The 15,704-nt window shown below is 37.1% G+C and overlaps 1 protein-coding gene across 1 annotated transcript in view; it reads right to left on the reverse strand.

The window, feature by feature from the left end:
* Window positions 1-897: 897 nt before the first annotated feature.
* The window catches only part of LOC145271079 (uncharacterized), a 128,041-nt gene continuing 113,234 nt past the window's right edge, over window positions 898-15,704 (reverse strand). Inside the window, exons 3-4 of the mRNA XM_080126623.1 lie at window positions 1,710-3,702; window positions 898-1,628 (exon numbers count right to left, since the gene is read on the reverse strand). Coding sequence (XP_079982749.1) covers window positions 1,982-3,586 — 1,605 coding nt within the window. The 5' untranslated portion in view covers window positions 3,587-3,702 and the 3' untranslated portion in view covers window positions 898-1,628; window positions 1,710-1,981. The remainder of the gene's footprint in view (window positions 1,629-1,709; window positions 3,703-15,704) is intronic.

Below are 15,704 nucleotides of genomic sequence, written 5' to 3' on the forward strand. Positions count from 1 at the left end.
TTGTACTTTTAAAGATAGAAATAAGAATTTTTATTTAAAATAATTTTCAAAATTTTACCTTGATTGAATTCTGAGCATAATTCAAAACGTCTATGGCTTGTAATTTTAAAGATAGAAATAAGAATTTTTATTTAAAATAATTTTCAAAATTTTACCTTGATTGAATTCTGAGCATAATTCAAAATGTCTACGGATTGTAATTTTAAAGTTAGAAATAAGAATTTTTATTTAAAATAATTTTCAAAATTTTACCTTGATTGAATTCTGAGCATAATTCAAAACGTCTATGGCTTGTAATTTTAAAGATAGAAATAAGAATTTTTATTTAAAATAATTTTCAAAATTTTACCTTGATTGAATTCTGAGCATAATTCAAAATGTCTACGGCTTGTAATTTTAAAGATAGAAATAAGAATTTTTATTTAAAATAATTTTCAAAATTTTACCTTGATTGAATTCTGAGCATAATTCAAAACGTCTATGGCTTGTAATTTTAAAGATAGAAATAAGAATTTTTATTTAAAATAATTTTCAAAATTTTACCTTGATTGAATTCTGAGCATAATTCAAAATGTCTACGGCTTGTAATTTTAAAGATAGAAATAAGAATTTTTATTTAAAATAATTTTCAAAATTTTACCTTGAGGCAGAATAACAAGTGTGAATACGTAGAGTTTACAGCTCAAAACTTTAAAGTCAGGAATAATTATCTTGCTTGAATGCTGAGCCTAATATACAGGGCCGACAGCTTGTAATTCTAAAGTTAGAAATAAGAATTTTATATAAATTAATTTTACAAGTTAAGAATTTATACCTTGATTGAATTCTAAGCGTAATACATAGGGTCTACTACTTGTAATTTTTCAAGTTAAAAATAAGAATTTTTATTTAAAATAATTTTAAAATTTTTACCTTGATTTAATACTGAGGATAATACATAGGATCTACATCTTGCACTTTTAAAGTTAGAAATAATAATTTTTATTTAAATTAATTTTCAAGTTTGAAATAAGTTCATTTTTTATTTCGTCCTGATGTCACTTTATTTTTTTCCGCATCTTCTTTCGACATGTTCCTATTTCGTATCAATGAAGAAATTTTCAGAGATCAAGGGCCCTCTTCTTGATACTCGTACAATAACGAATCGACGCATAAATTATTTTACAATGTCTGTTTTTTTAGGTTCTTGTTGTGTTCTTAACGTTGATATCTCTTTTTTTTTGCTTGTTATTTTTTTTCCCGCACATTCCTTAATATGCGATCGATTCATTTCGAACGAAATATTTGGGTTTGTTTTACTGTACACATAGATTCGAAAAAGTTGTCAAAAAACAAATATAGAACAAATAAATGTTATCAAAGGCAAGATAAGTTACTTTTCTACCTAACTGGATATATTTTTTGTGTTTTTATTCAGTGTAACATGTTTATTCAGCTCGAAAAACATGCAATGTTTACCGATGTATTGGAAAATTCAAAATGGCAGCCGACTGTCTCTCGGAGAGGGTACGTTTGGGAAAAGGTATTATAAATAATAAACTAGACAAAATACTGTTAGAAATATTCGCTCAATATGTTACCGTGACATAAGTTGACATGTATTCGGTTGTTTTCTAACAGTATTTTGTCTAGTTTATTATTTATAATACCTTTTCCCAAACGTACCCTCTCAGAGAGACAGTCGGCTGCCATTTTGAATTGTCCAATACATCGGTAAACATTGCATGTTTTTCGAGCTGAATAAACATGTTACACTGAATAAAAACACAAAAAATATATCCAGTTAGGTAGAAAAGTAACTTATCTTGCCTTTGATAACATTTATTTGTTCTATATTTGTTTTTTGACAACTTTTTCGAATCTATGTGTACAGTAATACAAACCCAAATATTTTAATCCATTTTAGTTCAGTAAATTCACAGAGACCAAAGGTCTCCTTCCTGATCTTGTATTCTATTTTACTTCAGTAAGTTCTCGGAGATCATGTCTCTTTTTTAAGTTTTTTATTTTGTTCCCTTCCTAAATCTGATGTCTCTTTTTTAGGCTTTTTACTATGTTGTGATGTCTCGTCTTTTTGCTTTTGATTTTTTTCGGCTTGTTCTTCTTCGACATGCGATCGCATATGCACATTCAGATTGCACCGCTGCGAGAATCCTAACCCGCAGATCCCGCATGCATACGGTTTCTCACCAGTGTGTATGCGCATGTGTGTCTTTAGGTGCGAGTATCGGGAGAACGCCGATGCGCAGACGCCGCACGAGTACGGCTTTTCTTTAGTGTGTTTTCGCATGTGACGCTTAAGCGGACCGTTGTCAGAGAACGCCGCCCCGCAGACGCCGCATGAATATGGCTTCTCGCCTGTGTGGATGCGAATATGCCGTTTCAAGTTGGCGTTGATCGAAAAAGCTGAACCGCATACTTCGCACGCGAATGGTTTCTCTCCTGTGTGTGTCTTCATGTGCAATTTGAGAACTGAGCGACGCGCAAACGGCGTCTTGCAGATCTCGCACGCAAACGGTTTCTCCCCCGTGTGCGTTCGAACGTGGATCTTCAGATCGAACTTCCGAGCAAACGCCGACTCACAAACCTCACAAGAAAACGGTCTCTTCTCTCCCGGCGACGATGACCCCAACGTAGCTTTCTCTCCCGCGACACCATCCAGTTCTTTCTCCACAATCGGTGGATCCAACGTATGCTTCCAACCCGTTAATGATTCGATGTATTTATCCACAATCAGAGCTCTCATAAGTTTCTCTCCAGTAAGCGGCTCTGTTGGTTTCCCTTCTATAGATCTCTCTCCAATGGGTGTTTCGAGCGGTTTCCATCCAGTGAGCGTTTCCAAGGTCTTGCCGTCAGAAAATGTCTCTGTTTCAACAATTTTTTTTCCAGTGAGACTTTCACTTGTTTTCCCACCAGTAATTTGTTTGATAGTTTTTTCTCCAGTGATTGGTTCCATGGGTTTCCAATCGATTACTGCTTTCATTGACCCCTCTCTATGGAGTGCTTCTGGTTGATTTTTGTCACAAAATGTCTCCACGCATTTTCCTCCAGTATAGGTCTCCATCGGCTTCCAATCAAGCAGTGTATCTATTGCTCTCTCTCTAGCCCCCGTTTCCATTTGGTTTTTCTCACTGAGCATCTCCATAGATTTACGCCCAGTGTGCATCTCTGTCGGCTTCCAATCAATCAGTGTTTCTATCGATCTTTCTCTAGCCCCCGTTTCCATTTGGTTCTTTTCCATTTCCAAAGGTTTCCATCCAAGGAACGTTTCGATTGATTTTCCCCCCCCAAATGTTTCTTGCGGCTTTCTTTCACCAATTGTCTCAAAATTTTTCCATCCACAAAATGCATCCACGGTTTTCGCTGTGTTCATCTCCATAGATTTACCATCACTGAATGCATCCAAGGGTTTCCCACCTAGGAGAGTTTCCATGGGTTTCCCTCCACTAATATTTCCCGGTGGTTTCCATCTGTTGAATGCCTCCAAGGGTTTCCAACCACTGATTGGTTCCAAAGGTTTTCCTCCAGGGAAGGCTTCCAAGGATTTCCATCCAGTAAGTGGTTTTTCCCCAGTTGGCGTTTCCATGTTTACGTGTGTATGAAAAGCTGCAGAAATTACTGACCACGCACGTGCAAAGGATTCTGAGGGGTTTCCAGTGGGTGCCACGAAAAGCAGTTCTGTTATTTTGTTTCCGTCATCATCTGTGAATGAAAAAGAAAACATATTTTACAAAATAATGAAACAAAAAAAACACAATCAAATGTACATTAATATCAATTTGTGTAAGATGAGAACAGTAGCCCAAAGATTTCATATGATAAAAATGTAGGAGTTTTGAAGGTCACATGTAAGAGTTTTGAAGGTCATGTGTAAGAGTTTTGAAGGTCATATGTAGGAGTTTTGGAGGTCATGTGTAAGAGTTTTGGAGGTCATGTGTAAGAGTTTTGAAGGTCATATGTAGGAGTTTTGAAAGTTCACATCTAGGAGTTTTGAAGGTCACATCTAGGAGTTTTGAAGGTCATGTGTAAGAGTTTTGAAGGTCACATGTAAGAGTTTTGAAGGTCATATGTAAGAGTTTTGAAGGTCATGTGTAAGAGTTTTGAAGAACATATGTAGGAGTTTTGAAGGTCACATCTAGGAGTTTTGAAGGTCATGTGTAAGAGTTTTGAAGGTAACGTGTAGGAGTTTTGAAGGTCATGTGTAAGAGTTTTGAAAGTTATATGTAGGAGTTTTGAAGGTCATATGTAAGAGTTTTGAAGGTCATATGTAGGAGTTTTGAAGGTCATGTGTAGGAGTTTTGAAGATCATATGTAAGAGTTTTGAAGGTCATATGTAATAGTTGTGAAGATCATATGTAAGAGTTTGTAAGGTCACATCTAGGAGTTTTGAAGGTCATATGTAAGAGTTTTGAAGATCATATGTAAGAGGTTTGAAGGTCACATCTAGGAGTTTTGAAGGTTATATGTAAGAGTTTTGAAAGTTATATGTAAGAGTTTTGAAGGTCATATGTAAGAGTTTTGAAGGTCATGTGTAAGAGTTTTGAAAGTTATATGTAAGAGTTTTGAAGGTCATATGTAGGAGTTTTGAAGGTCACATGTAGGAGTTTTGAAGGTTATATGTAAGAGTTTTGAAAGTTATATGTAAGAGTTTTGAAGGTCATATGTAGGAGTTTTGAAGGTCATATGTAGGAGTTTTGAAGGTCACATGTAAGAGTTTTGAAGGTCATATGTAAGAGTTTTGAAGGTCATATGTAATAGTTGTGAAGATCATATATAGAAGGAAAACGGCCAGCAGAAAGAGAGTGTTACAATAATAGGATAGTGTGTCCGTTATTTATTTTGTGTGTCACGGTTACATCTTTTTTCTGCCTACTTCCTATTTTCTCTAAGTTTTTAATTTGATTAGGATATATATATATAAATATTAAGATTTGATCGAAGTTTAAATTTACTTTTGTCTAGTAAATTTTCCTTATCTACTGCTTTATTGACCTATATATATATATATATATATATATATATATATGTCTCGGAAGTAGAGTGAAAAGCACATCTTATTTTTCTTTTATTAATATTATTATTTTTTCCTTGTACACATTTTTGTGAATTATTCCATGGATTTCTGCCTTTGGATTATTATGGACCATCTTCTTCCAATTACGGGATTTCCTTGGATTTTACTTGTACAAATTGAAATTCTTTTAACTTTCTTGAAGTTTTACATATGGATTTTACCGTCACTGGATTTTTTATCTTCCACCAGACTATCCATTCATGTGTAATCACCTTTTTCTTCACTATATTCCCTCTGCTTCACTTTTTTTGTTTTCAAATAAGATCTTTGACTTACTTGTTGTTTCATCAAATACTTCTGCATGCAAAATCTGATCCCGCATTTTGCTAATTCCTGCCCTCTGATGAGAAGGAAAGTATTTCTTCGAAACTCCGCGGATTAAGGACTATCCACTTATCTAGTGTTTCATTTTCAGATTAAATATGTTTTTAACTCATTTCAAAGTGTTTTTAACATACTTTATGCATATATATTGTTGTTTCATCAAATACTTTGCATGCAAAATCCGATTTTGCTAATTCCTACCCTCTGATGAGAAGGAGAGTATTTCTTCGAAACTCCGCGGATTAAGGACTATCCACTTATCAAGTGTTTCCTTTTCAGATTAAATATGTTTTTAACTCTTTTTTATTTGTTATATATTTTTTTTGACAACTTTTTCGAATCTATGTGTACAGTAATACAAACCCGAAGTTTTTAATTCGAGCGTGTTTTGGATTTTACCATTCTTGGATTTTTTACCCTTCACCGGACTATCCATTCATGTGAAATCTTTTTATCATTTTTCTTTTACATCCTATTCCCCTTACCTAGGTAGGAATTAGCAAAATGCGGGATCGGATTTTGCATGCAGAAGTATTTAATGAAACAACAAGTAAGTCAAAGATCTTACTTGAAAACAAAATAAGTTAAGCAGAGGGAATATGGTGAAGAAAAAGGTGATTACACATGAATGGATAGTGACAGTAAAATCCAAATATATATATGAGCAAACAAGCAAACTATATATATTTATTCTTAAGCTTATCTGAAATATCAAATATTTTCTAGAATTATATATATATATATATATATATATATATATATATATATATATAACTACTTCAGTTACTCACATAAATTTAATTTAAAAATCAAATTATAATCAAATTAAAAATCCGTTTCATAAGAATGAATAACAACAATGGCTGACTGTGACGGATGAGGTGTTTAAATATATATATATATGAGCAAACAGTTTGTGAAATATGTTAAAAACACTTTGAAATGAGTTAAAAACATATTTAATTTGAAAAAGAAACACTTGATAAGTGGATAGTCCTTAATCCGCGGAGTTTCGAAGAAATACTTTCCTTCTCATCATAGGGCAGGAATTAGCAAAATGCGGGATCAGATTTTGCATGCAGAAGTATTTGATGAAACAACAAGTAATTCAAAGATCTTACTTGAAAACAAAATAAGTTAAGCAGAGGGAATATGGTGAAGAAAAAGGTGATTACACATTAATGGATAGTCTGGTGGAAGATAAAAAATCCAGTGACGGTAAAATCCAAATGTAAAACTTCAAGAAAGTTAAAAGAATTTCCATTTGTACAAGTAAAATCCCAGGAAATTCCATATATATCCCATATATATATATATATATATATATATATATATATATATATATATATACAGGGTGACCCCCCCCCAAAAAAAAAACAAAAGCTAAATGGAGGCCATTTAGAACATATGCTGTAGAACGGAGAAAAAAAGGCCAAAGACCCTAGTGTTTTGATGTGATGTTTTGAATATAATAAACTAGTTATGACCAAAGTTTCATTTCATTCGGACAAAACACTAAGAAACGGGGCCTAATTAGAGTTGGGGCCCGTTTTTGAGGGGTCACCCTGTACATATATATACATATATATATATATATATATATATATATATATGAGCATGAAAAGTAATATGGTTAAGCTTAAACATGGAAAAGTAAAGGACTAGTTTTTAAAACTGGAAAAGGACAAGATATTCTAGTAAAAAATATAATAAATTTATAACTTAAAAATTCGACAATGGACAAAATTGGAGGCCTGCAATATAAATGCTGGAGTCCCTCAGGGGTCAATCCTAGGGCCAACTCTCTTCCTGATCTACATCAATGACCTCCCTAAACACATACTTAAATCATTCATTGACATCTATGCTGATAACACGACCATCTACAACAACACATCAAAGGCTGTAAATGACAAAGTTCTCTCTGATTCTCTCTCCTCTGATCTTGAATGCGTGGTTCAGTGGGGGAAGATGTGGATGGTTACCTTTAATGCATCCAAAACCGAACTCCTATCCTTACATCATCAATGCTCTGATCCCCATCTGGCATCAATTGTGATGGATGGCTCTCGTCTGGGTGGTCACATTCAATGCTGCAAAGGTTAAACTTGTTTCCTTCAATAATTACAAGAAACCTTCTCTACCACCAATAGCAATGGACAAAGACTCTTTATCTGAAAGTACATCTTTTAAACTTATCGGCCTAACGTTTACAGGGAACATGAACTGGAATAGATACATTGAGAGCATTGCCAAGGCTGCTGCAAAGAAGGTGGGCTCTTTCTACCATGCTAAAAACTACTTACACCTGAAAGTATCCTGTACCTCTATAAGGCCATCATTCACCCATGTATGGAGTATTGCTGTTACATCTGGGCTGGTGCATCCGCTGCTTGTCTCTCGCTCCTGGACAGGGTTCAAAAGAGAGTCGCCAACCTGATAGGTCCTGAACTGTCATCTAAACTTCAGCCTCTGTCACATCGACAATGAATGCTCTGACGAACTACAAGCTACGATGAATTTACTGGTGTTCAAAATCGTAAAATTATGTAAGGAGGTGAGCGATGCTTTTTATGACTGCTTTCCATAGCAACCACGTCGCTTCAGCGACTATTGTTGCTATTAATTCACTGCTCTTGAAAAGAGAAATAACAAGTGAAACAGAGAATGAAAGCATGAAAAGAAAAAAAAAATGACATCTTGCTGCTCAAATCCCTACATAGTACCTTAGTAGTTGTTGCCCCTGATAGTAGCCCCTACACCAAAGTGGCAATGTGTTTTGTTTGGGGTTAAAAGGTAATAAAAAAAAGTTTTAAAATAAGATAATTATGGGGGGGGATTTTATTCACTCCTCACATTGAAACATTTTAGTTTAAAAAATTTCGAATTATGGTTAAAAATATCGAAATAGGTTTTAAAATTTCTTTAAAAAGTTGCAAATCTTTCGTTTAAAAATATCGAATTACGTTTAAAAATTTCTTGAAAAATTTCAAATCTTTCAAGGTTCCAAACGGCTTTAGGCAGAGATGCAGTTTATGCCTCGAGGAAAAAATAAGAATCCTGAAGTACCAACACAATAATCTCCTAAACAAACGAGATGAACTGATGGCCAGATGTAGACATAAATGTAAATTTAAAATAACCAATAACTCTAGATCCGACGAACAGAGAATTCTATAATGGTAAGATTAGTTACGATAAACCATCCCACCCCACCCCACTGGCAATTATAGTGTTGTCCGGTATATACTCGATAATAACTACTTTACGATTTGTTGTCCGAAATCTAAGTTAGGCATATATTTTTTTTTTCCCCAAAGTACCTGGTTTATCTAAATAAATGAGATAGCCTTAAGAAAATAATTTTTCTCTGCAGATAATACATTATATAATATATATATATTATATATATATATATAATATATATATATATATATACATATCTATATACATATATATACATACATATACTTACATATATATAATATATATATAATATATATATATATTATATATATATATATATATATATATTCAAGGGAGACAATTTGTATAAAGATCACATAATTATTAGAAGTTATTTTTTAATTGAAATAAATATATATATCTATCTACATTGTTATTACATATGTGTTTATGGGGGCAAAAAAATAAGACTGAAATTAAACAAAGAACAAGTGAATTTATTGGAAGACTGAAAAAATCATGGATTACAATAGAAAAATGCGAGCATGAAAAGTAATATGGTTAAGCTTTAACATGGAAAAGTAAACAAGAACGTTTTTAAATTCAATTTTTAAAATTATACAATCAATTCTTAATGCTGCTATATTTTTTTTTTCACACAGTGATCACCACTTATCAAGGCCCGGAAGCCACTCAGGGATAAGGGTTATTGCAAGTACATTACGTTAGTGTGGAGATTTGATGAAGTGTTTACTTAAGGGGGCAGTTCATTAGGAATTTGTTAACATTGGACTTGAAGACATCCAAGTTTTAGTCCGGAGGGGAGCAGGCAGACGGAACAGAGTTCCACATGCATGCAGTTCTAAGAAAGAAGCTTTGTTCATGGAATCCACGTTTTGATTTAGGCACAGATATAGAGTGGGGGGAATTTTTCACAGTGGATTCAGCTAGACGGGTGTTTTTTGTGAAAGATTGGCGAGGGGGGACCAGAGATTGGAGTTCAGACGAGCACCTGCCATGAAAATAACGATAAAACAAGGATAGGCTTGCAACGTCCCTTCTGTGGGAGAGAGGCTGCAGGGTAGAGAAAAGGGCATCCCCCACTAAGCCACGAAGTCTATTTTGTACTCTGTCAAGGCAAGATAGGCTGTTTTTAGCAGCTCCTGCCCAGATATGGCAACAGTATTCCATCCTTGGACGTACTTGGCTTTTATATAGATAGAGAATTGCATCAGTAGTGAGATATCTTCTGGAGCAGTAGAAGGATCCCACCATCTTTCCAGCGACCTTGGCTACAGACTTGATGTACGTGTTCCATTTCAGATCAGGAGTAAAGGTCAAACCCAGAAGCTTGTCAAAACACGGGGCCTCACCCAGACGAGAGCCATCCATCACAATTGATGCCAGCTGGGGATCAGAGCGTTTTTTTTAACGAACGACCACAAAGAGGAAATGGCCGTTGACTACAAAAATCCCCCTAGATTTGATGAGAACAACTACCCATGCTTGAAAAATGAAATAAAGATTTGGACAATGATGACGGATTTACCAAAGAACAAACAGGCATTGGCTGTTAGCCTTTCACTTAACAGAAATGCAAAACGGGCAGCTATGGGAATTGAAGTGGAAGAACTCAACACAGACGAAGGTCTTCTTCTTCTTCTTCTTCTTCTTCAGCTTGGGAGTAAATGTTGGAGATAGTGTTGATGGTGCGCTGAAGACCCTCCTCAGATGAGCTCACCAGAGCTGTGTCGTCAGCATATTGCAATTCATGGATTGCTTCTTCTGTCACACGTGATCTGGCATGGAGGCGACGCAGATTGAAGAGGTTGCCATCCAGCCGGTATGAGAGGCGGATCCCATCAGCAGGATGGATTTGCTGTTTGGCAACATTGGAAACCGCAGCAAGAAAAAGATTAAACAAGATGGGCGCAATGACGCATCCCTGCTTCACACCCGATTCTACCAGGAAGGGCTCAGATTTTAGTCCTGAACTGGAGATGCGAGCCATAGATCCATTATGGAAAGCCTTCAGGACACCCAGGAATATTGGTGGGCAGCCAAATTTGACGAGTACCTCCCAGAGCAAAGGACGGTTCACAGTGTCAAAGGCCTTGGTAAGATCTACAAAAACCATATATAGATTTTGGTGTTGCTCGATGCTTTTCTCCTGGAGCTGTCTTGCAACAAAAACCATGTCAATCATGCTGCGCTCCTGTCTGAAGCCACACTGCGATTCAGGTAAGACTTGATTGACAGACGAAGGTATGTCGAATCTTATTAATGTATTAGACAATTTGTTTTTAAAGGATTCTCTAGACTCTATGTACGAGGCTTACGAAAACTTTGATAAATTCCAGCGGCCTGAAAACATGAGCATCTCTGAATATATTATAGAATTCGACCAGAGATATCTCAAAAGTATCAAGTTTGAAATGACTTTGCCGGATAAGTCAGGCCTGGATTATCAACAGCGCCAACTCGCATTGACAGCGTGTGCTTCGTCAGAATTGAAATTGTTTCTGCAGCTAAGGTACTGTGGACAATCCGTCTGATTTTCTTTGAGTTCCACCAGATCGGTGAGACTTTCCCAGATGTCCCAGTGAGGAATATGACATAACCCCCCTGACTTCCACCATCAGGAAGATTTCCCAAAGCGGCATCACTAAATATCACCAAACGTAACTGATCAATGTCACCAAGATGTTGATACTTCAATGATAGCTTGGATGCCTTAGCTTTTCCAATAATTTTGTTGGCAGTTATCAGGTCCTTTATGGTGCTATGGTTAATATTAGTTGCTAGACTACAGACATCAAATAATAAGTCCGGTCGGCTCTGATGCGCTAACCACAACAATTGGTCGATCTTGGATCTGAGTGAATTTATCTCAATTTCTGTTAGCGGTGATTCTTTTTCCATGGTCCTTGAACAATCTATTGGAATGGATGATATACTGTCGGTATATTTGTTTTGGTTTATTAATATTTCTGGACCGTAGCAATTAAGCTCAATTCCACAGTATTTGAAGGCCTTACTATCCTCTTTTCCAATTTTAAATGCGCTGCGTATTTTGCTGATGGTATTGTTGAATGTCTGGTCCCCTGACCAAATGAAGTCATCTACATCTTAGCTGCAGAAACAATTTCAATGTCTGAAGCTATTGGTATGGCTGTCTTCATCTCCGTCCCAAGAGTCTACCTATAATTTGTGTCACTGATTGTAAATCTCTCTATGAAGCGGTCAAATCAACAAAATCTGTCAAAGAAAAACGATTACGGATCGAAATCAGTGGTATTAAGGAACTTGTGGAAAATGGACAGATTGAAGAGTTCCAATGGCAAGAGACAGGAAGACAATTGGCAGACTGCCTCACTAAACGGGGTGCATCCCCTTGGTTATTGAGAAGCGTCTTACAACAAGGCAGTTTGAATGACCGAAATTAAAAATAAAAAAAAAACTTTTAAAGATGAATTTGTTAAATTATCTCCCTTTATATTGTCATTAATATGCCTATAATTTGTTAAATTATCTCCCTTTATATTTGTAGTACTATCGCTCCCCAGAAGGGTTACTTGGTTGATGAACGTCTTGGGAATGCAACCAGCTCCACGGGGAATGAACGATATCCAACAATATCTAAACGATAGGCACATGCTGGAAACACAACGATAACGGGTCGATCCGTTGTCGGCTATAACTGTTTGGTACGGGTCGCATTATGTGTGGTCATTGCAGGCATCTTCCCATCGTCGCTTGTTACGTGTTCATTGCAGCTTTCTGTCGTCGGCATTAATGGTATGCTGAAATCGAACACTTGTATGAAAACAGCGACAAAATACATTTTATAAAAATATATATAATTTATTAAACAGTTAACAAGTTAGGAAACATATTTAGTCGACCCATCGCGTACAGCGAGCAAATCTCAACTGTCTTTACAACAATCAAATTATATTTAATTCTCTCTTTCTTCATTGAAAGAGAGAGAAAGGAAGTCAATGAGAGAAATAGAGAAAGAAAGAGTGAGAGAATGAGAGAGAGAGAGAAGTATGCTTTTCACACAATGTTTTCAACTTCAGATATCCGCGTGTAAATCTGACCTTTAAAAGTTTCATAACACCTGTCACTCAAACCCAACCGACATGATCTAACGTTCCCAAACCCAAAAAACACCTGCATGAAACGTTTATAACTGCATCACAAAGTCAGGCACAAGGTTAGAAGCTAGATATAGGGGTTATTAATGTAGCAGCCCCCAGCTCCCATAAAAGGGGCTACGTCATTGTGCCACATATTGTCATTAATTTTTTTTTTTTTTTTTTTTTTTTTATTCAATTTTCACCCCAAACAAGGCACAGTGCCACTTTGAAGCAGGGGGCTACTATTAGGGAATTAATTAGCGGGGTCATTATAAAGGGAGAAGAGTAGAAAGATGTTTGTTAACATTACACTTGAACTTCTGCATATCATTGCAGTTGGGAAAGCAGAATCCCGGAAGGGAGTTCCAAAGACCCGCAGTTCTGGGGAAGAAACTATTGGAGTAAAAGGCTTTCTTGCACCTAGGGATCTCCACTGTAAAGGGATGAGACTTAGTAGCTTGTCGGGTTTGTCGGGGGTAGTTACGTCGGGGAGGTACAAGTGTTTGCAGTTCGTCAGAGCATTCACCATTAAAGTATTTGTAGAACAGGCAGAGGGATGCAACATCTCGTCGATGGGACAGAGGTTGAAGCCCAGATGACAGTTCAGGACCTATCAGGTTTGCGACTCTTTTTTGAACCCTGTCCAGGAGCGAGAGACAAGCAGCAGATGCACCAGCCCAGATGTGACAACAGTACTCCATACATGGGCGAATGGTTGCCTTATAGAGGTATAGGATACTGGCAGGCGTAAGTAGTTTTCTAGCATGGTAGAGGGAGCCAACCTTCCTTGCAGCAGCCTTGGCAATGCTCTCAATGTATCTATTCCAGTTCATATTCCCTGTAAACGTTAGGCCGAGGAGTTTAAAAGAAGTACTTTCAGGCAATGTGTTCTTGGCCATTGCTATTGGTGGTAGAGAAGGTTTCTTGTAGTTATTGAAGGAAACAAGCTTAGTCTTAGCAGCATTGAATGAGACCAACCATTTTTGTCCCCATTCCACTACGGATTGGAGGTCATCCTCTAGTGTTTCTGCCATTTTCTTGGATATGTGTTCATTTGTTTTCCCCTCATATCTGTTATAGAGAGTGGTGTCATCGGCAAATATACCCATCTCCGAAACAATATTATCAGGGAGGTCGTTTATGAATATCAGGAACAATAGAGGTCCAAGGATAGACCCCTGAGGCACTCCCGCATTTATGTCATATTGTTTGGATGTACGTCCGTCGAGGACAACTTTGATTTTTCTATTACTTAAGAAGGATTTAATTACGTTATGAATTCTTCCAGTGATTCCATATGATCTAATTTTCCTTAGAAGACCATCGTGCCATACCCTGTCAAAAGCCTTAGATATATCAAGGGCCACCGCTCTACCCTCCCCTGTTTTATCCAATGAACGGTATATACGTTCAGAAACTACAGTTAAGATATCTGCTGTTGAACGGGCTTGCCTGAATCCATATTGTTTGTCAGTCAAGAGTTTAGCAGCTGTTAGGTGCTGGACTAGGGCTTTATTAACTAAGGACTCAAATATTTTGGCGAAAAGCGGGAGGAGGCTAATGGGGCGATAATTTAGTGGGTCAGTTCTTTCACCAGAATTCTTGAAGACTGGTACCACAGAGGCGGTTTTCCAGCAGTCGGGAAAACAAGATTCGTTAAGGCATTTATTGTAAAGTTTGGACAGAACTGGAGCAACCTCGGCAGAGCATTTTTTTAATAGCACAGCCGGGATGAGATCTGGTCCACATGCTTTAGAGGTGTCTAGGTTTTTTATAATAGCATGTACCTGAGAAGGGGTGATTTTCAAGTCGTCAAGTGTGGCGTCTGTTCGCAGAGGAAAATCAGGGAGTGAGTGGTGTACCGAGTTCAGTGTGGAGTTTGAGGCAAACCGACTGGCAAGCAGATTAGCCTTGTCAGTTGCCGTGCAAGCAACCTCATGATTGTTTGTTAGTGGGGGAATAATTGACTGTCCATTATTAACTACGCTGTTGTAGATTTTCCAAAAATCCCGGGTTCCTAATTTCTGTGCTTCGATGCGCTTTCTGGTGGTTTCAGAGTAATCTGACTTAGCTGTGTCTATCACTCTCTTACAATTATTTCTAGCTTCTATAAACTTCTGTTTATTTGAGCTGGACTTATGTCGGTTGAATCTGCGGAACGCATGCTGCCTTTGACAAATGGCAGCTGCACAAGCAGAAGTAAACCATTGGGGGGAGTGGGGCTTGCTATAGTATTTCCGTGCGGGAACATGTGCTTCAATAGCAGTTTTGAACCATTCAGTTGTCTCATTTGCACACTGTTCCGCTGGAAGAGTAAAGATATTTTGCCATGGGGCATCTCTGATGAGCTCCCTGATGGCTTCCCAATCAGCCTTTTTGTAATACCTCGTTGTTTTGAGTAGTGGGTCTTCAGTTTTAGGGCGAGAATTTAGGCTGATTTCTACCATTATCACAGCGTGATCAGCATTCCCGAGTGGGCTATGGGCATTTGTTGTACAGTCATTGGGAACTGTTGTCAGAAAGAGATCTAGAAGTGAGGCATGTTGATCGTGCTGGTCTGGGAAACGTGTCGGAAATGTAACCATCTGAGATAGGGAATGAGATATAGAGAAGCTATATGTGGCGCTACCAGCTACGTCTGTGTGATTTGAGAATCCTAGCCAGTTACTGTGGTGGACATTGAAGTCACCAAATACATGTATTTGTGCGCTAGTATCGAGGGAGAGTGCTATATCTATGCTGTCTGAGACTTTGTTTATTAGGGTACAGTCTTGGTTTGAGGGAGAGCGGTAGAGAAAATATAAGTAGCTAATATTGTGTTGCATATTTAGTCTGAAGCACATAAAGGCCTGGCCCTCTGATTCTAGTTTTATTTCTCTAGTTAGGGGGAGGGTGTTTCGAATATAGACTCCAAGTCCATGCATATGTCTGTCCGAGTCCTTACGGTAGAGTGGGAGATAACCAGGCATGTTAAAGTG

This window comes from Euprymna scolopes, chromosome 46 (assembly GCF_053919585.1).
Source record: "Euprymna scolopes isolate OS-2025 chromosome 46, ASM5391958v1, whole genome shotgun sequence".
NCBI classification, from domain to species: Eukaryota; Metazoa; Mollusca; class Cephalopoda; order Sepiida; family Sepiolidae; genus Euprymna; species Euprymna scolopes.